The following is a 25,968-nucleotide window of genomic DNA, read 5'->3' as shown; positions in this document are numbered from 1 at the left end:
TTGCACCGCATATTCCCAAAGCTATCTCTCTTATCGAAGTTAAGTAACTTACATTTTTCAAACGCTCCGCAGTGTTTCAGCCTTGGTACTAGGAGTATTACGGTAGGTTATCATAGTGTATTAATCCAGTAATCCTGAAGTCCTCGCGCATGCCGTTATAAAAGCACACATCGGACAAGCAAACGCAGAAAGCGGTAGCAAAAAGGCAATTTCAACGAACGAGTAGAATACAAACTCCTTGATGATTTTAATGAATAAGTTCGATTCTGCCCTCCACCCAGACAAACTGTCGCATTCGAAATGAACTTAAATTAAATCCCCAAGAGCTGCGCGGGGTAGCCGCGCGGTCTTAGGCGTCTTGCACGGTCCGCGCGGCTCCCCCCGTCGGAGGTTCGAGTCCTCCCTCGGGCATGGGTGTATGTGTGTGTGTGTGTGTGTGTGTGTGTGTGTGTGTGTGTGTGTGGTCTTTAGCGTACGTCAGTTTCAGTTAGATTAAGTAGTGCGTAAGCTTAGGGACCGATGACCTCAGCAGTTTGGTCCCATAAGACCTTACCATAAAATTTCGGATTTCAGGTACAAGCATAGCAGATGCTTCTTGCTCGCTAAAACGCTTTAGACACTTTTTGATCCGTTAAAAACATTGATAACCCATTTTCACATTGACAAGTAGTCACAATGGACTCATGTGAGAATGACCAACCAGCGTGCTTTTGTAATCTTATTGGCTACCGGGATGTAGCTATCAAATTCTTTTTTTTCCGAATGGTGTTATGCGATTGTTTGATTCTAATAATAGTAGTTCTCGATAAGTTATACAGCTCCCTACGCTTTTGGTGACATCCAAACAACTGTTATAAATTCTCTAATAGTGCAGCGTTGTAAATATTTTACAAACATATATTAATTGAACTTCAGCCTATCTGCTTAAATAAGTGATCTACTTCTCTTTGATTCGATTGTACTTCATTCAAGTAACCAGCAGAACAACATATAATTGACGGAGTATTTCCACTCTCAGTCAAACATTTTATTTTTGAGAGATGCAAAAATTCCAGTTGGTGCGTAATTCAACCAACCACAACATTAGAGAATTTTTAATATACACGTTTTCTCCGTAAGTTCAAAAAACTATTACATGCCAGATCTTAATTTTGACATGTCTAAATTCATTTACTTTGCGATAACAAACGTAGCAGTATTCTCAGGCGAAACACTTTTGTGAAAATAACTCTCGAGTCACTGTAAAATTCAACACACCTTCTCTGCACGACTCTTAACCCACTGCATATTCGAACAAACAGTATCTACGTCCATCTGCTGTCTTTCGTCAGATGACCGCCTTATGTGTCTCCTCTTCGCCTCTTACGACAGCACTGCAGATAGAAGAACCAATCAGACCTGCTGAATATATTTTACTTATAGTAATTAGCCGTGTATGACCCTTCTGACCAGTGCCAGATACTAATAAAGAGCAATGATCAACTTTTCATAATTTTATTTGTAATGTTTTAAATCATCTCTTATGGAACTGGCAACATGTTGTGTAAACGTTAATACGTCACCATCGGAGACAGAGTCGCAATATAACATTCAGCCAGCATCGTTACCGTTAGCTGCAAAATTTCATTAGCAACTATTTTCGCGCTGTGTAGGTATATGGTTACATAGAAAACTTAATTGATTTCAAGTCCTCCAAGTGCGTAATGGATGGGACACGGATTGTATGTATTTGCACATGGTTTTTTAACAGAGAGTACCCCTTCCAGAAATGGAATGTTCTATTAACGCACAAAATTACAGTTTTATTTTTTTACAAAAAATTAAAATTTTAATAAGTGCATTACTTTGCCTTTTTCAATAACGTGAACAGCATAAATTACTTATCTGACAAGCATTTTCTTGCGACAGACCTTCAACTCTATATGTGTTACGGACTACATAACATGGTAATCTCCCTTTGGTGCAGAAAGGTTGATTCTGTGGCCCCTCGGGCATCTTGCAGCAATGCCGGGATTTACCGGCTTCTGTGAAACACTGGAGTTTACAGTACATGGTTAAGTGAAGCTAAGTAGCATGCTGGCAATTCTGAACAGTTCTTTCAGGGTCGGGCAGCACTTATGTACAGCAGTTAAATCGTTATGTTGTGAGACTGGATTTCTAACATAAATTTGAACTCTGACTCGCAGTGCATAAAATCAGACCTTATATTTCTAGTGAACGTGATGAAAATCATAAACTGTTTTGATTTCCTTTTGACTGACGGAGTACGTGTGGCTGATAATGCTCATGTGGTTCCCGGAAAGGCAGGCAGAAATGTGCCGACACAACTGTAAAAGAAAAAAAAGTTTGTACCCTATTCCTGGAAAATACGGTTTCCGGGTTCCGCATACTGCTGCTGCAACTTTAAATGGCGATAGTTCTGCAACGCTTCCTGGAAAAGTCACAGAGAAACTACTGGCTTCTTTTATATATCCAAGGTAGACCACCTTTGATGTGGAACGAACTTCTTCGCGTTACAAAAATCTTGATCCAAGAAAATCGTCAAAACTTCACAACTTAAGGATAGTGTCCTTGAACCACTGCAATGCAGTCTTATGAAGGTTAGAGTCAGTTTTCTGACCTATTTTCAAAATATTTTTTATTATTTTTATTTTAAACGCCTAGTTCCATAGGACAAAATTGAGGACCAAATCTCAGTGGTCATGGACCGTGTCAGTACACGAAATTACGGCAGAAAACTAATAATAGGTAAAAGAAAATGTTTATGAATACTAAATGAACAAGCTATAAGTTTCTACAAAAAATGCAATCAACAACGTCACACAGGAATTAACTTAGTCTTTCAAGGAACTCCTGAACAAAATAGATGGATTTACCCATGAAGAAACTCTTCAGTTTAGGTTTGAAAGCTCAGGGATTACTGTTAAGATGTTTGAATTCTTGTGGTAGATTATTGTAAATGGATGCAGTAGAATACTACATGCCTTTCTGCACGAGAGTCAAGGAGGTGAGATCCAAATGCAGACTGGAGTTCTGCGTAGTATTAACTGAGTGAAAGCTGCTAATTCTTAGGAATAAGCTGATACTGTTAACAAGAAACGACAAAGGATCTATATACTGAGGGGCCAATGTCTGGATACCCAGACTAATGAACAGGGGTCGACAAGAGGTTCTCGAATTTACAGTACTTATTGCCCGAACTGCCCATTTCTGAGCCAAAAATATACTTTGAGCATGGGAAGAATTACCCCAAAATACAATACCATACGTCATAAGCGAATGAAAATAAGCAAAGTAGACCACTTTCATGTCGAACTATCACTTACTTAAGATACTGTTCTAAAAGTAAAAATGGCAGCATTAAGTCTTTGAACAAGACCCTGAACCATAGGCTTTCCATGAAAGATTACTATTTATCTGAACACCTAAAAATTTTAACTGTTCAGTCTCACTAATCACATACCCATTTTGTGTTATTAGAATGTCAGATTTTGTTGAATTGTGTGTTAGAAACTGCAAAAACTAAGTCTTACTGTGACTTAGCGTTAGTTTATTCTCTACAACCCATGAACATACGCCGCGCGAGATTAGCCGAGCGGTCTTGGGCGCTGCAGTCACGGGCTGTGCGGCTGGTCCCGGCGGAGGTTCGAGTCCTCCCTCGGGCATGGGTGTGTGTGTTTCTCCTTAGGATAATTTAGGTTAAGTAGTGTGTAAGCTTAGGGACTGATGACCTTAGCAGTTAAGTCCCATAAGATTTCACACACATTTTTGAACATGAACATACGTCTCGAACTGTACTATTTGAAACAGTGCCGACGTTGCACACAACATCATCCTTTACTACCAAGCTAGTGTCATCAGTAAACAGAATATTTTAGAATCACCTGTAATACTAGAAGGCATATCATTTATGTAAATGAGTAACAGGAGTGTCCCCAGCGCTGATCCCTGGGGCACCCCCCATTTAACCGCGCCCCACTCGGACCACTCATCGTAGCCATTCGCAATACTGTCGAGAATGACCTTTTGCTGTCCGTTCTTAAAGTAAGAGGTGAATCAATTATGACCTACTCCTCGTTTTCCATAATGGTCCAGTTTCTGGAACAGTATTTTGTGATCAACACTATCAAATCCCTCAGTAAAATAAAAAAAAAGATTTCTGGCGTTTGTTTCATCCATCCAGCACCTCACAGAGAAAAGAGAATATAACATTTTCATTTGTTAAACCACTTCTGAAACCGAATAGTACATTTGACAACAAATTTTGTTAAATGAAATTATCCATTATCCTTACATACACAGCCTCTTTAGCAAACACTGATGGCATAGAAATAAGTATAAAATTGTCTATATTATCACTTTCTCCCTTTTTACAAAGCGGCTTTACTACTGAGTACTTTAATCGTTCAGGAAACTGACCATTCCTAAAGGAATTACAAATGTGGCTAAGCGCAGGGCTAACATGTGCAGCACAGTACTTCAGTATACTGCTAGATACCTCATCATATCCATAAGAGTCCTTAGTCTTCAGTGATTTAATTATTGATTCGATCTCCCCCTTGTCAGTGTCACGGAAGAGTATTTCTGATATCAGTCTCGGAAAGCCATTTTCCAAGAGAGATATATGATTCCCTGCAGAAACTATGTTTTTATTTAATTCATCAGCTATGTTAATTGCCTTCGTTTTTGTAAGGACATATTGTCAATTTTTTCAGTTTTTACTTTCGGAAAAATATCATCCACACAATTCCGAGGATATCGAGGGCGGATCTGTGCGGAAACTGTCCCTCCAACAGTTTAACATCTCATGCATCCATTTTTCTGACAAGAATAATATTCAGAAAAATGCAAAAAAAGACCTTGAGGATTTGCTAAATCATGATCAGTTTGACTTTAGAAAAGATGTCACCAGAAAGGCAGTTGAGACGTTGCAGATGATAATTGAAACAAGACTTACGAACACAATGCGACGTGTTCATAGGATATGTCGATCTAGAAACGGCTTTCGACAATGTAAAATTGTTGTAGATATTCGAATTTCTCGGGAAATTAGGTGTAAGCTGTAGAGACATGGAGACAATGTTATGTTCTCGCCAATAGACACAACCGGAGTCGCCTATAGCCTTTGCATAGGGACAAGTGTTTACTACAATGATTGACAGTGTGGCGCCCAGGACGTACATAGTATTGTCGACATTTTATTCAGTAGTGCACGCCTTGACAGGACACTCCTCAGCCGAACTGTCCACAACTACATCCAACGAGTTGCTGTACAACTCAAGTATTACACCGCAATAAATTGTATAGTTGCTTTGTCAGTAATTTGTTTGCTCTAGCACAGTTCCTCCGTCCACCTCGGAGCACCTAAACCTAAAAGACGTGTGCTAGCCATTCTACCCAGACTATCCGTACACAATTGGTAATATACAGTACAACTTGTGCTAGAACCAAGACGTAAAAATTTGAACAATGACCAGAACGAAATGCTCGGACTAGAAAGGGTATAAGACAGAGATGTAGCCTTTCGTCGCTATTGTTCAATCTATAAGTAGGAGAAGCAATGAGGAAATAAAAGAAAAGTTCGGGAGTGGGATTAAAATTCAGGGTGAACGGATGTAAATCATACGATTCTTTCCCAGGAGCCGAAACCAGAGAAGGTTGGTTGCTAGGATCTGGAGCGAAGTCGATGCTCTAACTCATCCCAGAGATGTTACATTGGGTTAATGTCGGGTCTATGGATAGGTCAGTCTATTTCGGAAATGTTATTGTCCGCAAACCGTTGCCTCACTGATGCTGATTTAGGACAGGGTGCCTTGTCATGTGGATTGTTGCGCTGATACAATCACTATTCCTCTACTATATGCAGCGCATAATGATGAAAAATGTGTTTATATTCTCCCGAACTAGCTTTAAGTGCATTAAGAGGAACACACCGTAACCACGAAAACACTCCCATTTTGTAACACTACCACCTTCGTACAACTGTTGGTACTACACACAACAAAAGGTAACGTTCTCCATGCAGTCGCTAAACCCAAACCTTTCAATCGGGTTGCGAAGAGGTATAGAGTTACACGTTTCAAGTCATTTATTGACACCACATCAAACGTCGCTTAGCATTGACTGTAGAACTGCATGGCATATGAGGAGCTGTACCCTATTCTTTTTCAACCCCTACGCACAGTCATTGTCTAGCTGCACTGCTGGTAGCACTTTAAAAATTCATGAGTGATTCCTACCGCTAATTTCATGCGATTTTTTTACAACCACCCTCCACAATGCTAGACGGTCACTGTGCGTCTGTACAGGAGGTCTACCTGTTTAGCTGTGGTTGTTCCTTAGCATTCTCGCTTCACCGCGCGGTCTTGGGCGCATTGCCACGGTTCGCGCGGCCCCCCCGTCGGAGGTTCGAGTCCTCCCTCGGGCATCGGTGTGTGTATTGTCCTTAGCGTAAGGCAGTTTAAGTTATATTAATTGGTGTGTAAGCCTAGAGACAGATGACCTCAGCAGTTTGGTCCCACAAGAACTTCTCACATTTTCAGGCAGCTTTAGAAGGACTGAAATGCCCCTGATGGATTTGTTCCTGACGTAACATACACGTTTGAAGTGACTGAGCACACCTGACAGACCAATTCTGCTGTTATTGTTTCTCCACTGGCAACACAATACTCCCAGCCTCCTTCTATACTGGCTCTCTGCCTCTCGTGAATCTAGAGGTCAATTCCGCATTACATAGGGATGGCCACATAGCTATCCTCAGTGAAAGCGGGAAAGGACAGGGCGTGTTGAATAAAATGAACAATCTAACGAACACACACCATCAGTTGGCAGTAACCTGAAGAAAGGCGGTAGTAATGAGGAGAATTAGTAGAAATGAGATTGGCGACAAACTTAACACCAAAACTGGGGTCCTCGCAGTTGGCGAATAGCACGTGGTGGACGACGCAAGACTGGCATAGGCAAAGAGGATGTCACCGACCAAAAGAAGTCTTCTAACATCCTACATCGGCCTGAATTCGACGAAGAATTTCCTGAGAATGTACGTTTGGAGCACAGTATTGTATGGAAGTGAATCATGGCCTGCGGGTTGCCAGGAAAAACAAGGAAATCGAAGCATTTGAGATGTGATGCTGTAGGAAGATTTTAAAAATTAGGTTAACTGATAGGACATAAGTAGGTTCTCCATAGAAGCGGCGAGAAGAGGAACATATGGAAAACATCGACAAAAAGAATATACAGGATAATAGGGCGTGTGTTAAGACACCAGGGCATAACTTGCGTGAGATCTGTAGAGGGTGCAAACCGCAGGATAAGACAGAGGCGGCAATACATCCAACAGGTAAGTGAAGACGCTGGCAACAAGTGCTACACTGAGATGATGAGGTTGGCACAGGAGAGGAATTCTTGGTGGGCACCAAGACATTAAAAATACTTTCTTATCATACAAATGCGCGTCCAAGTGACGGGGGTACGAGGAATAGACTGCTGTACGCTCTCAGAAGAGGAAGGGGAAGAAAATAAATGCACGATGAAAACTGCTTAGAAACAGAGGCGTCACAGGGTCAGTAACATTGAACAGATTAACAACAGGCGTAATTGATCGAGAAGCTTCATTCATCGGCCTAGAGATGGTTTTTCCATATAGCACATGCTGCGGGACCCGCATTTTCAGGAGCCTCAAAAAGCACTCCTTAATTTTCTGGCATAAATTAACCGTTAGCAGTTTTGAATCTAAAATAATACCACTCTTTACTCTTTAGGATTATGTGCGCTTAACTGACCATTAGCGATGTTAGACCACTGACTTGAAGTTGTGTGTATTTTTAAACTTTTGAAGAATACATTCAACGTAATTACATTTCATTGAACCACATTTTGCATATTACAAGTTGACACAAGGTTTTTTTTGCCACCGTTCGCCTTAAACGACAATCGATGCTATCGTTATACCTCTGCGAGGAATTTTTGCAAGTTGTGACCATGGGATAACCTAACAGAAACAGAACAATCAAACTGGGATTCATTTTCGGAACACTCCAGCGTAATATAACCAACAGTAAATGGTGGGTCAGGAACAGACGTTCTCTCAGCACAAAAGTAAGTTGTAACATTATATATTGAAACCGGTCGCCAGCTTAATTAGGCATTCTTGTGTTAAGCAGAAGGCTGTGCTAAGACTAACCTAATCTTCCCTGACACACACACTAAACTCTTTCCTTACATGTGATCCTACTACAACACAGTAACCTAACCTTGGAGATAAATGTGCTACTAACAAACAAATGGCCAATGAGATAGTAAAAAGTAACACATGCCTCTCAGCAACACGTACCATAAATGAACTAGGTGTAACAGTTTATAAAATCAATTACCGGCACTCATGAAACTAGTAGCAATAATGAACAGGGCAAAGCTTGAAATGATTCTGTTTGAATCAGGGGGGTTGCTATGATCATAATCTATAACTTCATTGTTTTGTACAGGGTATCTAGGACTGTGCATTAACCAGCTTGCGTTAGAATACATAACACAGTAAATAGTTCTTTCTTAAACTCGGTTTTAAGCAAATTTTAGGTTAGAGAATTCCCTCCCCAGGCCCGACAAGACGCGTCCTGAGACGCGGCAAGGTAGGAGTAGGCAAAATGAAACAGGGAATAACAATATTAATGTGCTAATAGTAAACTGCAGGAGCGTCTATAGAAAGGTCCCAGAACTGCTCTCATTAATAAACGGTCACAACGCCCATATAGTACTAGGGACAGAAAGTTGGCTGAAACCAGACGAAAACAGTAATGAAATCCTAAACTCAGATTGGAATGTATACCGCAGAGACAGGCTGGACAGTGAAGGGGGATGCGTGTTTATAGCGATAAGAAGTGCAATAGTATCGAAGGAAATTGACGGAGATCCGAAATGTGAAATGATTTGGGTGAAGGTCACGGTTAAAGCAGGCTCAGACATGGTAATTGGATGTCTCTATAGGCCCCCGGGCTCAGCAGCTGTTGTGGCTGAGCACCTGAAGGATAATTTGGAAAATATTTCGAGTAGATTTCCCCACCATGTTATAGTTCTGGGTGGAGATTTTAATTTGCCGGATATAGAATGGGAGACTCAAACGTACAAAACGGGTGGCAGGGACAAAGAATCCAGTGAATTTTTTTTAAGTGCTTTATCTGAAAACTACCTTGAGCATTTAAACAGAGCACCGACTCGTGGCGATAACATATTAGACCTTCTGGTGACAAACAGACCCGAACTGTTTGAAACAGTTAACGCAGAACAGGGCATCAGCGACCATAAAGCGGTTACGGCATCGATGGTTTCAGCCGTAAATAGAAATATTAAAAAAGGTAGGAAGATTTTTCTGTTTAGCAAAAGTGACAAAAAGCAGATTACAGAGTACCTGACGGCCCAACACAAAAGTTTTGTCTCAAGTACAGATAGTGTTGAGGATCAGTGGACGAAGTTCAAAACCATCGTACAATATGCGTTAGATAAGTATGTGCCAAGCAAGATCGTAAGAGATGGAAAAGAGCCACCGTGGTACAACAACCGAGTTAGAAAACTGCTGCGGAAGCAAAGGGAACTTCACAGCAAACATAAACATAGCCAACGCCTTGCAGACAAACAAAAATTACGCGAAGCGAAATGTAGTGTGAGGAGGGCTATGCGAGAGGCGTTCAATGAATTCGAAAGTAAAGTTCTATGTACTGACTTGGCAGAAAATACTAAGAAATTTTGGTCTTATGTCAAAGCGGTAGGTGGATCAAAACAAAATGTCCAGACACTCTGTGACCAAAATGGTACTGAAACAGAGGATGACAGACTAAAGGCCGAAATACTAAATGTCCTTTTCCAAAGCTGTTTCATAGAGGAAGACTGCACTGTAGTTCCTTCTCTAGATTGTCGCACAGATGACAAAATGGTAGATATCGAAATAGGCGACAGAGGGATAGAGAAACAATTAAAATCGCTCAAAAGAGGAAAGGCCGCTGGACCTGATGGGATACCAGTTCGATTTTACACAGAGTACGCGAAGGAACTTGGCCCCCTTCTTGCAGCGGTGTACCGTAGGTCTCTAGAAGAGCGTAGCGTTCCAAAGGATTGGAAAAGGGCACAGGTCATCCCCGTTTTCAAGAAGGGACGTCGAACAGATGTGCAGAACTATAGACCTATATCTCTAACGTCGATCAGTTGTAGAATTTTGGAGCACGTATTATATTCGAGTATAATGACTTTTCTGGAGACTAGAAATCTACTCTGTAGGAATCAGCAAGGGTTTCGAAAAAGACGGTCGTGTGAAACCCAGTTTGCGCTATTCGTCCACGAGACTCAGAGGGCCATAGACACGGGTTCACAGGTAGATGCCGTGTTTCTTGACTTCCGCAAGGCGGTCGACACAGTTCCCCACAGTCGTTTAATGAACAAAGTAAGAGAATATGGACTATCAGACCAATTGTGTGATTGGATTGAGGAGTTCCTAGACAACAAAACGCAGCATGTCATTCTCAATGGAGAGAAGTCTTCCGAAGTAAGAGTGATTTTAGGTGTGCCGCAGAGGAGTGTCATAGGACCGTTGCTATTCACAATATACATAAATGACCTGGTGGATGACATCGGAAGTTCACTGAGGCTTTTTGCAGATGATGCTGTGGTGCATCGAGAGGTTGTAACAATGGAAAATTGTACTGAAATGCAGGAGGATCTGCAGCGAATTGACGCATGGTGCAGGGAATGGCAATTGAATCTCAATGTAGACAAGTGCAATGTGCTGCGAATACATAGAAAGATAGATCCCTTATCATTTAGCTACAAAATAGCAGGTCAGCAACTGGAAGCAGTTAATTCCATAAATTATCTGGGAGTACGCATTAGGAGTGATTTAGAATGGAATGATCATATAAAGTTGATCGTCGGTATAGCAGATGCCAGACAGATTCATTGGAAGAATCCTAAGGAAATGTAATCCGAAAACAAAGAAAGTAGGTTACAGTACGCTTGTTCGCCCACTGCTTGAATACTGCTCAGCAGTGTGGGATCCGTACCAGAAGTGTGATTGCCTTTAACCTGAATCAAGGTTAGGGACATTCTACCTCAGTCTCTGTTGTTATCAACATCGCCAATTCTGAGTTCAGGCATAGTGTGTCTTTACAGTCTGTTTGTCTGTCATATTTCAACGCTCTTCTAAGAATGTATTGATGCATGAGTTAATATTTTGCTCTATTCAGATGCGCCAGTGTGCTCATTTTCTCCATCCAACGCCACAGTTTGTAAGTTTCCAGCTCCGTATGCTAAAGCTGATAAGTTTACAACACGAAGCACTTTATTGGTTAATTTCGAGACGGTGTGGACAAAACAGTACCTGCAACGATGGGCAATTGTCAGTTTTGTTGGCCGGAAAGTCAAGCAATGTTAAAAACGTGCAAAACTGGTCATTTTACTCTTACCACTTAGTGATAACAAGAGTAACAGTACCTTCCACGCTATGTGGGTGGAGCTAAGAAGAGTCAACGTAACGGGTGGTTTTAGTGTCTTGAGTCATGTTGATTACATGTCTCAGGTAACGATTCATAAACCAATGTGCATAATGTCTGTTAGTGACTGAACCGGTGAAATAAAATTTTACTAGACGTTAGCTTCAGTTATTACGTGGACGTAAAATACGACACGGAAGTGTGCTTGAGACAAGTTGACATTACGCTTCACACACAATTAATAGAAGAAACTATTTAGTGATGGTATTTGCATGTATTTTAAAGACATGGTCATTCTTATTCCGTTTAGTGTTTTAAAGTTTTATGACACATACAGACGACGATCTGTGAACTGCAAATGGTTCAAATGGCTCTGAGCACTATGAGACTTAACTTCTGAGGTCATCAGTCCCCTAGAACATAGAACTACTTTAACCTAACCAACCTAAGGACATCACACATGTCCATGCCCGAGGCAGGATTCGAACCTGCGACCGTAGCGGTCGCGCTGTTCCAGACTGTAGCGCCTAGAACCGCTCGGCCACTCCGGCCGGCTGTGAACTGCAGATGTGATACTTTTTTTTACCACGAGATAATGGTGGTCATAAAAAGTTGGTTATGTATAGGGTTAAAATCTCCGAGGATCAAACCCCTGACTGGGTTACTGTGTACTTTACGTACAGATTTTCGTTGCCGCGGCACTATCCGTTTCATAATGATTGACTCCTGACTTTGAGCCCGTGTTCTGGTTACATAGCATGACAAACAACGGTATGCTGTATCTTACCGGAGTCGTGGAAATATTTTCTTTACTTCAGTTCTGAAAAAAAAAAAAATGGTTCAAATCGCTCTGAGCACTATGGGACTTAACATCTATGGTCATCAGTCCCCTAGAACTGAGAACTACTTAAACCTAACTAACCTAAGGACATCACACACATCCATGCCCGAGGCAGGATTCGAACCTGCGACCGTAGCAGTCGCGCGGCTCCGGACTGAGCGCTTAGAACCGCTAGACCACCGCGGCCGGCTCGGTTCTGAATATTATGCTTTAAATGAAAAGGGGGAGACATACGCTATAGTATTTCAGAGAAAGCGAACTTTCTCGAGCATTTTTTGGCGAGTGTCAACTTTGAGGAGTCATATAAACCAGACCATAATTCGGAAAAAATTTAATTCGAACTGTTTAAAGATACAACGATTCTGTGCTTACAGGCGGATTTTTGTTAGTTTCCGTTTAGCCATTTGGTTGTAATAATGACGGATGTTGACTGTCGCAATTCACCTAACGCTGTTGGGTATGAACAAGACGGTAAGTGTAAATGCTAGCTCCGTTGCTGCCTTTCACAACTCTTATTTTTTATACACGTAACTCTACACAAAGCGCTAATGTCACGTACCATTTGCGTCCTTATGCCCTGCGTGCTCGGGTATGCTATGTTATCGGACCTCTGAACGGTAGTTCCATTGGAGTGTTTATTGTTGCAGTGCTCACATCGGGGCTTCCCGTCAGATAGGAAAAAATCGTGCTGGTCGTTCGTTGTTATGTGCTCGCGTGAGACAGTCTTCATGATATAATTAGTTGCTTTGTACTTGTGTGAAAATATGAGTCATTTGCAAAATTATGGGAAGTCCGTTGTGATCAGTGTGCGTGATTACTTTGAGCCTGGAAAAGTACAGGGCGTGAGCAGTTCCGCATCACGGCCAATAAAGAGAACGCCTTAATGTCTCGGTATTAGTGAAAGTACAATGAAGTGAATTTTGTGAGAATACAGAGAAACTTCATGTCTTGTATTACCCGCCATCCACATGGAGCACGTATTGTTCTTACCGCGGACTTGTTGTACTCAGCCACACACAATTGATATAATCAAAGTGTACGGGTCTGAAGATGGCGTTGACGCAACGTCGAAACTAGTAGCCAAATAAATATGAAATCTTAAGTACAGCTGGAGGAGTTTCATTTTTAATAAAAAAGAAAGAAAAAGGTACTGGCAGGTGACAGAAATTATCATTGGGCGAGTTTACACAGGGAGTCAAAAGAAGGAAAATCTACGACTTAGTTGTGGAAAAGCAGTTTGCAACAGTACCAGCTGTATTGAAAAAAGTTGAAGATTGAAATGGAAACCTTTGGTGACATGCGTGAAACTATCCTTTGGTGTGCTCTTTGGAAATTGGGCTACAGACAAGAAAAGTTCATCAAAAATAAGTGCTGATGGAAAATAACCGAGTAGCAGAAAAAAGAATCGCGTACATACGGGAAATAAAACACTTGCCAAACACTGACTGGACTGAAACTTCCTGGCAGATTAAAACTGAGTGCCGGACCGAGACTCGAACTCGGGACCTTTGCCTTTAGCGGGCAAGTGCTTTACCAACTGAGCTACCCAAGCACGACTCAGGCCCCGTCCTCACAGCTTTACTTCTGCCAGTACCTCATCTCCTACCTTCCAAACTTTACAGAAGCTCTCCTGCGAACCTTGCAGAACAAGCACTCCTTTCTTCCACGAGTGCTAGTTCTGCAAGGTTCGCAGGAGAGCTTCTGTGAAGTTTTGAAGGTAGGAGACGAGGTACTGGCGGAATTAAAGCTGTGAGGACGGGGCATGAGTCGTGCTTAGGTAGCTCAGTTGGCAGAGCAGTTGCCCGCGAAAGGCAAAGGTCCTGAGTTCGAGTCTCGGTCCGGCACACAGTTTTAATCTGCCAGGAAGTTTCATATCAGCGCACACTCCGCTGCAGAGTGAAAATCTCATTCTGGACAAAGGTTGCATCTCTAAACGGTGCTACGGAAATTTTTCTCCTACTTACGGTCTGGTTTCCGTGACTACTCAAAGTTGACAACTGCGGAAAAATGCCTGAAAAATCGCGCTTTCTCTTAAATATTACTGCGTACGTCACCTACTTTTCAATTAAAATGTGATATTCGTACAGCTAGTAAAGTTAGACGTTTCCACAAATCCGGCAAGGTACAACACTTCGATATTGGTCACGTGAGGTAAGCAGAAGATGAGCTCACACTGAGGGATCCACCCTTTTCTCTCGCCGCCCTCATCCCCAGGAAGCTCTGTCGTATTCATTTTTTGAGAACGGCCTGAGTGTGGCTCGTGCCGTCCTGGACACACTGGGACGAGGAAAAATCGCAGCTTACCGAGGACTGGAACCAGAAGCTACACGGCCGGAGTCTAGCTCTCTACCCACTGGAGCACTACGGCCACAAAGGGCTGAGGTTATATTTTTAAGTATTCACGGCGTTTGAAGGCCAACATTTTTAATAATCATAATGATTTTATACCTGACAGGCATATTGTTTGGTTTAGACGTGCACAATAATCTTTTTCCCTAATTCAGTGTATACAGAGTGTTATTGTGTTTTCGATATAGGTATGCATAGCATGCATGTGTTGTTCATCTTCTGAATCAGATGCGCTGATGATTGGTTGTGTACTCCAGTACCGGTCTGTCAAATAAAAGATTTTCAAGCGCACTTCATGGCGTACGATAAGGTGTTGTTGCCCTCCGATGTGGCCGAGCGGTTCTAGGGGCTTCAGTCTGGTACCGCGCGACCCCTACGGTCGCAGGTTCGAATCCTGCCCCGGGCATGGATGTGTGTGATGTCCTTAGGTTAGTTAGGCTTAAGTAGTTCTAAGTTCTAGGGGACTGATGACCTCAGATGTTAAGTCCCATAGTGCTCAGAGCCATCTGAACCATTTGATAAGATGTTGCTGTTGTGGTCTTCATTCCAGAGACTGGTTTGATGCAGCTCTCCATGCTACTCTATCCTGTGCAAGCTTGTTCATCTCCCAGTACCTACTGCAACCTACATCCTTCTGTATCTGTTTAGTGTATTAAACTCTTGGTCTCCCTCTACGATTTTTACCCTCCACACTTCCATCCAATACTAAATTGGTGATCGCTTGATCCCTCAGAATATGTCCTACCAATCGATCCCTTCTTCTAGTCAAGTTGTGCCACAAATTTCTCTTCTCCCCAATTATATTCAATACCTCATTAGTTATGTGATCTAGCCATCTAATCTTGAGCATTGCACCCTGCCGCCGTTGGATAAGCAGCTGCAGCAGCAAGTCGTATACTCTTAGCTCACTTATTTGTTACATAGTTTAATTCTTAATTTCTTTGCGTGTTTTTGGTACTTGCATTGTTTAATTCATAAATTTCGGGCGTATTATAGTATTTGAGAGTGTAGCATCGCGTTTTTTAGTACCTGAATAGTGTAAAATCGCGTAGTCTCCTTCCGCCGCCGAGCAGTGTGTCAGCAGTGAGTAAGTAGCAGCATTACTGCATCTATCAGGCAATCTTGTATTTTAGTAACCGTTTAAATTTTGTGTCGAATTGTTTGTGCTCTCTGTAGATTAGTTCAGACGTTCTTTGCACAACAGTTTTTAGCATGGATAGGGACTGCAACTGCTGTGTTCAGATGCAGACTGAGTTGGCATCCCTTGGCTCCCAGCTTCAGGCAGTGTTGGCTTCGGTCACACAGCTTGAGGCTGTTGCCAATGGGCATCACTGTGGGGGTCCGGATGGGGGTTTGTCGGGGACGGCCAGCTCGTCCCACGCATCCCCCGATCGGACTACGACTGTGGCTGCCCGGGATACTGCCCACATTGAGGCTGATCCCTCACCTGTGGTAAAGTGGGAGGTCGTCTCGAGGCGTGGCAGGGGGCGAAAGACATTCCGGAGGGCTGAACGGAAGGCCTCTCCAGTTTGTCTGACTAACTGGTTTCAGGCTCTGTCTCAGGCTGATACTGATCTTCGGCCGGACATGGCTGCTTGTCCTGTTCCAGAGGTTGCCCCTCAGTCTGCAAGATCCGGGCGGTCGCAGAGGGTGGACTTACTGGTAGTTGGGAGCTCCAACGTCAGGCGCGTAATGGGGCCCCTTAGGGATATGGCAGCAAGTGAGGAGAAGAAAACCAATGTGCACTCCGTGTGCATACCGGGGGGAGTCATTCCAGATGTGAAAAGGGTCCTTCTGGATGCCATGAAAGGTACAGCGTGCACCCATCTGCAGGTGGTTGCTCATGTTGGCACCAATGATGTGTGTCGCTATGGATCGGAGGATATCCTCTCTGGCTTCTGGCGGCTATCTGATTTGGCGAAGACTGCCAGTCTCGCTAGCGGGATGAAAGCAGAGCTCACCATCTGCAGCATCGTCGACAGGACTGACTGCGGACCTTTGGTACAGAGCCGAGTGGAGGGTCTGAATCAGAGGCTGAGACGGTTCTGCGACCGTGTGGGCTGCAGATTCCTCGACTTGCGCCATAGGATGGTGGAGTTTCGGGTTCCGCTGGATAGGTCAGGAGTCCACTACACGCAGCAAGCGGCTACACGGGTAGCAGGGGTTGTGTGGCGTGGACTGGGCGGTTTTTTAGGTTAGATGGCCTCGGGCAAGTACAGAAAGGGCAACAGCCTCAAAGGGTGCGGGGCAAAGTCAGGACATGCGGGGACCAAGCAGCAATCGGTACTGTAATTGTAAACTGTCGAAGCTGCATTGGTAAAGTACCGGAACTTCAAGCGCTGATAGAAAGCACCGAAGCTGAAATCGTTATAGGTACAGAAAGCTGGCTGAAGCCAGACATAAATTCTGCCGAAATTTTTACAAAGGCACAGACGGTGTTTAGAAAGGATAGATTGCATGCAACCGGTGGTGGCGTGTTTGTCGCTGTTAGTAGTAGTTTATCCTGTAGTGAAGTAGAAGTGGATAGTTCCTGTGAATTATTATGGGTGGAGGTTACACTCAACAACCGAGCTAGGTTAATAGTTGGCTCCTTTTACCGACCTCCCGACTCAGCAGCATTAGTGGCAGAACAACTGAGAGAAAATTTGGAATACTTTCACATAAATTTTCTCAGGATGTTATAGTCTTAGGTGGAGATTTCAATTTACCAGATATAGACTGGGACACTCAGATGTTTAGGACGGGTGGTAGGGACAGAGCATCGAGTGACATTATACTGAGTGCACTATCCGAAAATTACCTCGAGCAATTAAACAGAGAACCGACTCGTGGAGATAACATCTTGGACCTACTGAAAACAAACAGACCCGAACTTCTCGACTCTGTAAGTGCAGAACAGGGAATCGGTGATCATAAGGCCGTTGCAGCGTCCCTGAATATGGAAGCTAATAGGAATATAAAAAAAGGGAGGAAGGTTTATCTGTTTAGCAAGAGTAATAGAAGGCAGATTTCAGACTACCTAACAGATCAAAACGAAAATTTCTGTTCCGACACTGACAATGTTGAGTGTTTATGGAAAAAGTTCAAGGCAATTGTAAAATGCGTTTTAAACAGGTACGTGCCGAGTAAAACTGTGAGGGACGGGAAAAACCCACCGTGGTTCAACAACAAAGTTAGGAAACTACTGCGAAAGGAAAGAGAGCTTCACTCCAAGTTTAAACGCAGCCAAAACCTCTCAGACAAACAGAAGCTAAACGATGTCAAAGTTAGCGTAAGGAGGGCTATGCGTGAAGCGTTCAGTGAATTCGAAAGTAAAATTCTATGTACCGACTTGACAGAAAATCCTAGGAAGTTCTGGTCTTACGTTAAATCAGTAAGTGGCTCGAAACAGCATATCCAGACACTCCGGGATGATGATGGCATTGAAACAGAGGATAACACGCGTAAAGCTGAAATTCTAAACACCTTTTTCCAAAGCTGTTTCACAGAAGAAGACCGCACGGCAGTTCCTTCACTAAATCCTCGCACAAACGAAAAAATGGCTGACATAGAAATAAGTGTCCAAGGAATAGAAAAGCAACTGGAATCACTCAACAGAGGAAAGTCCATTGGACCTGACGGGATACCAATTCGAATCTACACAGAGTACGCAAAAGAACTTGCCCCCCTTCAAACAGCCGTGTACCGCAAGTCTCTAGAGGAACGGAAGGTTCCGAATGATTGGAAAAGAGCACAGTTAGTCCCAGTCTTCAAGAAGGGTCGTCGAGCAGATGCGCAAAACTATAGACCTATATCTCTGACGTCGATCTGTTGTAGAATTTTAGAACATGTTTTTTGCTCGCGTATTATGTCGTTTTTGGAAACCCAGAATCTACTCTGTAGGAATCAACATGGATTCCGGAAACAGCGATCGTGTGAGACCCAACTCGCTTTATTTGTTCATTTGTTGTTGTTGTGGTCTTCAGTCCTGAGACTGGTTTGATGCAGCTCTCCATGCTAATCTATCCTGTGCAAGCTCCTTCATCTCCCAGTACCTACTGCAACCTACATCCTTTTGAATCTGCTTAGTGTATTCATATCTTGGTCTCCCTCTACGATTTTTACCCTCCACACTGCCCTCCAATGCTAAATTTGTGATCCCTTGATGCCCCAGGACATGTCCTACCAACCGATCCCTTCTTCCAGTCAAGTTGTGCCACAAACTTCTCTTCTCCCCAATCCCATTCAATACCTCATTAGTTACGTGATCCACCTACCTAATCTTCAACATTCTTCTGTAGCACCACATTTCAAAAGCTTCTCTTCTCTTCTTGTCCAATCTATTTATTGTCCATGTTTCACTTCCATACATGGCTACACTCCATACAAATACTTTCAGAAACGACTTCCTGACATTTAAATCTATACTCGATGTTAACAAATTTCTCTTCTTCAGAAACGCTTTCCTTGCCATTGCCAGTCTACGTTTTATATCTTCTCTACTTCGACCATCATCAGTTATTTTGCTCCTCAAATAGCAAAACTCTTTTATTACTTTAAGTGTCTCATTTCCTAATCTAATTCCCTCAGCATCACCCGATTTAATTCGACTACATTCCATTATCCTCGTTTTGCTTTTGTTGATGTTCATCTTATATCCTTCTTTCAAGACACTGTCCATTCCGTTCAACTGCTCTTCCAAGTCCTTTGCTGTCTCTGACAGAATTACAATGTCATCGGCGAACCTCAAGGTTTTTATTTCCTCTCCCTGGATTTTAATACCTACTCTGAATTTTACTTTTGTTTCCTTTACTGCTTGCTCAATATACAGATTTAATAACATCGAGGAGAGGCTACAACCCTGTCTCACTCCCTTCCCAACCGCTGCTTCCCTTTCATGCCCCTCGACTCTTATAACTGCCATCTGGTTTCTGTACAAATTGTAAATAGCCTTTCGCTCCCTGTATTTTACGCCTGCCACCTTTAGAATTTGAAAGAGAGTATTCCGGTCACCATTGTCAAAAGCTTTCTCTAGAAACGTAGGTTTGCCTTTCCTTAATCTTCCTTCTAAGATAAGTCGTAAGGTCAGTTTTGCCTCAAGTGTTCCAACATTTCTACGGAATCCAAACTGATCATGAGACCCAGAAAATGTTAGATACAGGCTCCCAGGTAGATGCTATTTTCCTTGACTTCCGGAAGGCATTCGATACAGTTCCGCATTGTCGTCTGATAAACAAAGTAAGAGCCTACGGAATATCAGACCAGCTGTGTGGCTGGATTGAAGAGATTTTAGCAAACAGAACACAGCATGTTGTTATCAATGGAGAGACGTCTACGGACGTTAAGGTAACCTCTGGCGTGCCACAGGGCAGTTTTATGGGACCATTCCTTTTCACAATATATATAAATGACCTAGTAGATAGTGTCAGAAGTTCCATGCGGCTTTTCGCGGATGATGCTGTAGTATACAGAGAAGTTGCAGCATTAGAAAATTGTAGCGAAATGCAGGAAGATCTGTTAGCGGATAGGCACTTGGTGCAGGGAGTGGCAACTGACCCTTAACGTAGTTAAATGTAATGTATTGCGAATACATAGAAAGAAGGATCCTTTATTGTATGATTATATGATAGCGGAAAAAACACTAGTAGCAGTCACTTCTGTAAAATGTCTGGGAGTATGCGTGCGGAACGATTTGAAGTGGAATGATCACATAAAATTAATTGTTGGTAAGGCGGGTACCAGGTTGAGATTCATTGGGGGAGTCCTTAGAAGATGTAGTCCATCAACAAAGGAGGTGGCTTACAAAATACTCGTTCGACCTATACTTGAGTATTGCTCATCAGTGTGGGATCCGTACCAGATCGGGTTGACGGAGGAGATAGAGAAGATCCAAAGAAGAGCGGCGCGTTTCGTCACAGGGTTATTTGGTAACCGTGATAGCGTTACGGAGATGTTTAGCAAACTCAAGTGGCAGACTCTGCAAGAGAGGCGCTCTGCATCGCGGTGTAGCTTGCTCGCCAGGTTTCGAGAGGGTGCGTTTCTGGATGAGGTATCGAATATATTGCTTCCCTCTACTTATACCTCCCGAAGAGATCACGAATGTAAAATTAGAGGGATTCGAGCGCGCACGGAGGCTTTCAGACAGTCGTTCTTCCCGCGAACCATACGCGACTGGAACAGAAAAGGGAGGTAATGACAGTGGCACGTAAAGTGCCCTCCGCCACACACCGTTGGGTGGCTTGCGGATTATAAATGTAGATGTTCTTCTGTAGCACCACATTTCGAAAGTTTCTATTCTCTTCTTGTCTAAAATATTTATCGTCCACGTTTCACTTCCATACGTCGCTACACTCCATACAAATACTTTCAGAAAAGACTTCCTGACACTTAAATATATACTCGATGTTAACAAATTTCTCTTCTTCAGAAACGCTTTTCCTTGCCATTGCCAGTCTACATTTTATATCCTCTCTACTTCGACCATCATCAGTTATGTTGCTCCCCAAATAGCAAAATTCCTTTACTACTTTAAGTGTATCATTTCCTAATCTAATACCCTCAGCATCACCCGCTTTAATTCAACTTCATTCCATTATCCTCGTTTTGCTTTTGTTGATGTTCATGTTATATCCTCCTTTCAAGACACTGTCCATTCCGTTCAGCTGTTCTTCCAGGTCCTTTGCTGTCTCTGACAGAATTACAATGTCGTACTCCGAGTTTTTCTTTTGTTTCCTTTACTGCTTGCTCAATATACAGATTGAATAGCACCGGGGAGAGGCTACAACCCTGTCTCCCCTTCCCAACCACTGCTTCCCTTTCATGCCTCTCGACTCTTAAAATCGTGAAACATCCCTTAGAAAAATTTATGAATGACAGTGCTGGTAAACCTCTTACGTTATTTGATTTTCAAACAGCTGAGCAAAACTGAACGTACTCAGACATTTGTCTCTTTACTTATTCTGATCAACAGTAAACTGACACACAATCTTTTTTTTTTTTTTTTTTTTTTTTTTTTTTTTGGCGCAACGCAATTTGACTTTCAATAATCCCTACAAAAGAATGGCCCTGACTAACAATAACCTATACCATTCGTGAATCACTTACCTCACAAAAATCTTGGTTACTCGAACTACTGCAATACAGCGAGCGCCAATACTGCCAGCTAAATAAAAGATTCTAACTACTGAAGGCACTAACTACTGATAGGCATAGTTAGCAAATGAAAGATTTTGATAGAGAACAAACAATGTATTTACCTTAATAGTGTTCAAAAATCATTATATATATATATATATATATATATATATATATATATATATATATATATATATATACAGGGCGTTTCAAAAAGAAAGAGCAGATTTCAAACATTTATTTCTCAAAAACTACAAATGATAGAAACACAATTCAAACGTTTCTTGTCAGAGAAAGGTTCAAAGTTTTTCAATGGTCCGCGCAGAAGTTCCATGCAAATCCGCAGTGGCGCTGGCGTTTGTTTGTAGGAAAATGGCGACGACACCACAGGAACGATCATTTTGTGTGCTGCAATTTGCAAAGTTAGAGTCCATTGTTGGTGTGCAACGTGCATTCCGCCGTCAATTCAACAAACAGCCGCCTCGTCATAAGCAAATTTATGAGTGGCATCACAGATTCGTAGAAGATGGTTGCATCTGCAAGCGAAAAAGCACGGGTCGTCCACGCACATCGGATGAAAATGTCGAGCGTGTCCGTGCAGCTTACGAAAGGAGCCCTAGAAAATCCACGGCACGGGCAAGTCACGAACTAAACATGTCTAAAACAACGGTATGGCGCGTTCTGAGTAACCGTCTGCACATGAAGCCGTACAAACTGCAGTTATTGCAAGCATTGCGTCCTGACGACCACAACAAAAGGTTCGAATTTTCAACTGCAATTCTACAGGACATGGAAGAGGACAATTTTGCCGAACGATTAATTTTTTCAGATGAATCAACGTTTCACATTTCTGGTAAAGTTAATCGGCATAACGTACGAATTTGGGCGAGTGAAACTCCGAGGGACGTTATTCAACATGAAAGAGACTCACCAAAGGTTAACGTCTTTTGTGCAATTTCGGTAAACAAAGTTTATGGACCTTTCTTTTTCATGGAGAAAACTATCACAGGAACCATTTACCTGGACATGTTAGAAAACTGGCTATTTCCTCAACTTCAGGAAGATTCAAATCACTTCATCTTCATGCAAGATGGCGCCCCACCACACTTCTCTGAACCTGTACGACGGTACCTAAATAACACCATTCCAGGACGGTGGATTGGAAGAGCAGGAGCACAAGATCAATGTCATCGTCTGTGGCCTCCCAGGTCACCAGACCTTACTCCCTGCGATTTTTATTTGTGGGGGTACATAAAGGACTGTGTTTATGTCCCACCTATGCCCGCTACTCTTCAAGAGGTACGACATCGAATTGTTGCGGCCGTGAATTCGGTAACTAAAGACCAGTTGCGTCGTGTGTGGCAAGAAATGAGATACCGGTTTGATATTTGTCGTGTAACAAATGGTGCTCATATTGAGGTACAGTTTTGATATTTGTTGTGTAACATTTGGTACTCATATTGAGTGAAGGACCGTTGGAATTGTGTTTCTATCATTTGTAGTTTTTGAGAAATAAATGTTTGAAATCTGCTCTTTCTTTTTGAAACGCCCTGTATATATATATATATCAGTTCGTGACATCCAGTCTTACAAATTTACTCTTTCTGATTGACATACGTCCAGATCATCCGCTCTCAAAACTCTGCCATATTTCTTCCCACATCCACCACTGCTGGCGGCTCACCTCCAACTGCGCAACGCTACGCGCTGTTCACATCCAACTGCCCAACACTACAATAGCGAATATTGCAACAATGCCAACCAGCCACAGACTGCACACAGCACAGCCAGTGATCTTCATACAGAGCGCTATGTGACGTTACCAACATAAAAACCTAAACAGCCTACTTACAATTGCCACCTGGTTTGTAAATAACCTTTCGCTCCCTGTATTTTACCCCTTCCACCTTCAGAATTTGAAAGAGAGTATTCCAGTCAACATTGTCAAAAGATTGTCATAAGATATTCTGTATAAAATAATACATCTAAAAAAATATGAGTACACATTGTTGAACAGGAGCCTCGACGTCCATTAATATTATGGGCACTGCATGGCCTTAAACCGGCCCTGCACCGACTGGTCTTAACACGAGTACACGTGATATGCAGGCACAGAATCAAGTGATCACGAGAGAGATTAGCTACGGTTTTCTGCACACTCACCGGAGTGTAGTCGATGGCATTGTAGATGAGGAAGTTGGCCGCGAAAGTCACGGCCGAGGCCAGCGCCATGCCACTGGGTAGAGGCATCGCGGTCACAACTGCTGGACAACCTCTGGAGGCTGGAAGCGCTGGCTGCTGCTCGACTGAGGCGCTGGAGGATCCAGGCGGTCGTCACACTCTTTGAAATGTCCAACAACAGACGACGTATTCACTTTGAACTGTGGCCTGTTAGTGGTCCTATATCTTAAAGTGTGTATTTTATAGTTACCACACTATTTTATCGCGTCTCGTAGTGGCGACTTTCATGATGGCACGTACATGTAGCAGCAAACTTCAAACGTAATTCAAAACCACGGGAAATTCTGTCTGTTGTTACAAGTACCAGTGGCTACATGAGATTAGCTACTTGTTTCGAGAATTTAGTGACTGTACAGTTTCTCGTATCCTTTTTATACCAAGCACCTACTAATATGCCAATACCACACCTCAACGGAATCAAAATTTGTGTTTGTTGTATTGCAGCTTTTATTCACTCATTTATCTTTACACAAAATTACGTGTATTACCCGAAGTATTACAGACTGTTTTTTAATACCAATATACAGTCAAAAAGCATTTGTTCCTGTTGTCTCAGATTGTGTTACAACTTGACGCTGATGCAACGTAAGCACTGGTAACATTACATTTCTTGAGGTATTATCGTCAAGTTCGGTATACAGCTTACCTTCAATTTCAGTATCCTATAAAGCTATCTATGAAGCCAGCTTTGTCTCATGTGTAATCAGAACAGACTATAATCCCGTACCGTCTGTAAATTTAGACGCAGGAACACAGTCTGGTGAAAAGGTAAAAATACTAGCTGCTTTCCGCATTCGTCGGGTCAGTTAGTTACTTACAGACATAACGATCTCCACTGAGCACAGTTGTATACTCATGTCGAACAGAAATGTTTGCTACCTGTCAGGGAATGTTGAAGAAAAACCGTCTGCGGTTTTGAGACTGTTCGTGAGATTTACGGAAATTACGGTGCTGAAACTTTCGCGTTTACTTTCACTCAAGCCGTCAATGCAAAAGTTTCCGGCTTCAGTCTACGAACCACGAGAGTCAGTAAACACTATTGCATTTGACGATATGGCTGACGGGAAAAGGTGAAGTTCTCAAATGAGCTTCCTGGTTCACCCTTTGTAGCAAGAAGAAACTATTTGGTCTTTGCTTCAGGTTCTGCCGTTCCTATCACTAAAAATAAGCGTCCGTAATTTTGTGAGAACTGTTAATTGTTACTTTCATTTCCGATTATGAAGCGCAGTCAACAGTAATGTTTCTGCGAGGACTTTCTAGCAGTTTGTGGACGATGGTACCGCGAATCGAACCTGGTAACCGCACAATGAAGTGATTGTGAAGAAGTAGACCTCGCAGGCTGCAGTTTGGATCGTGAGCAACTGTTCGTGTGGTGCTAATAACCTGTTGTCGTGGGCACGTGCAGTTTATTGTTTGGGAGTGAATCTCACTGAGGAAACACCGCCAGTGATATGCAGCTCGAGTAGCAAGTCCTACAGCGCGGTCGCCCCACACGTGTGTGCCAGAGCGCAGTTGAGCCCGTGTACTCGGCCGACTGCGACCACCACTGCAGACGGCGCGTGTGCAACTGCGGCGAAAGCTCTGGCGCCGGTGCAGGTACCGAGCGGCTGGAGGGGGGGGGGGGGGGGGGGGGGAGGCACCGCCCTGCCGCCCCACTGCGCTTCTGATGGGCCGGCTTGCGGTCACTCTCCACGTTGTGTGCCCCCCAGGCGCAACCTGTCAGTCGGCACGGGCTAGGCACGCGCCGCTGGGTCGCGTAACTTGGGGGTCTTATGGAGATGGGAGACGGACGTGTTGCGTCAACACGGACGGGTTCGCATTTCTCGGATGCTTGGCCGTGCTCACGGACGGCGGCGCGAGGCCGAGCCTGTTCTAGCGCGCGGTCACAGTGGCGCCAACATCGGCGGATTCCGCCGACGACCGACATCGTCAGAAGACGACCGATCTTTT

General features: G+C 43.1%; 1 protein-coding gene across 2 annotated transcripts in view; it reads right to left on the bottom strand.

The window, feature by feature from the left end:
• LOC124777448 (esterase FE4-like) overlaps positions 1-25,574 on the bottom strand; it is a 324,295-nt gene extending 298,721 nt beyond the window's left edge. Inside the window, exons 1-2 of one of the 2 annotated variants that reach the window (XM_047252864.1) lie at positions 24,209-25,574; positions 23,941-24,118 (exon numbers count right to left, since the gene is read on the bottom strand). In XM_047252864.1, the coding sequence (XP_047108820.1) occupies positions 23,941-24,027 (87 nt within the window). In that variant the 5' untranslated portion in view covers positions 24,028-24,118; positions 24,209-25,574. Of the gene's footprint in view, positions 1-23,940 lie in introns of both variants that reach the window. The other variant, XM_047252862.1, reaches the window with a different exon arrangement.
• Between the last annotated feature and the right edge of the window lie 394 nt (positions 25,575-25,968).

Source organism: Schistocerca piceifrons, chromosome 2 (genome assembly GCF_021461385.2).
Source record: "Schistocerca piceifrons isolate TAMUIC-IGC-003096 chromosome 2, iqSchPice1.1, whole genome shotgun sequence".
Taxonomy (NCBI): Eukaryota; Metazoa; Arthropoda; class Insecta; order Orthoptera; family Acrididae; genus Schistocerca; species Schistocerca piceifrons.
The sequence above is the reverse complement of the archived record's forward strand: the minus strand, read 5'-3'. Positions and strand labels throughout refer to the sequence as shown.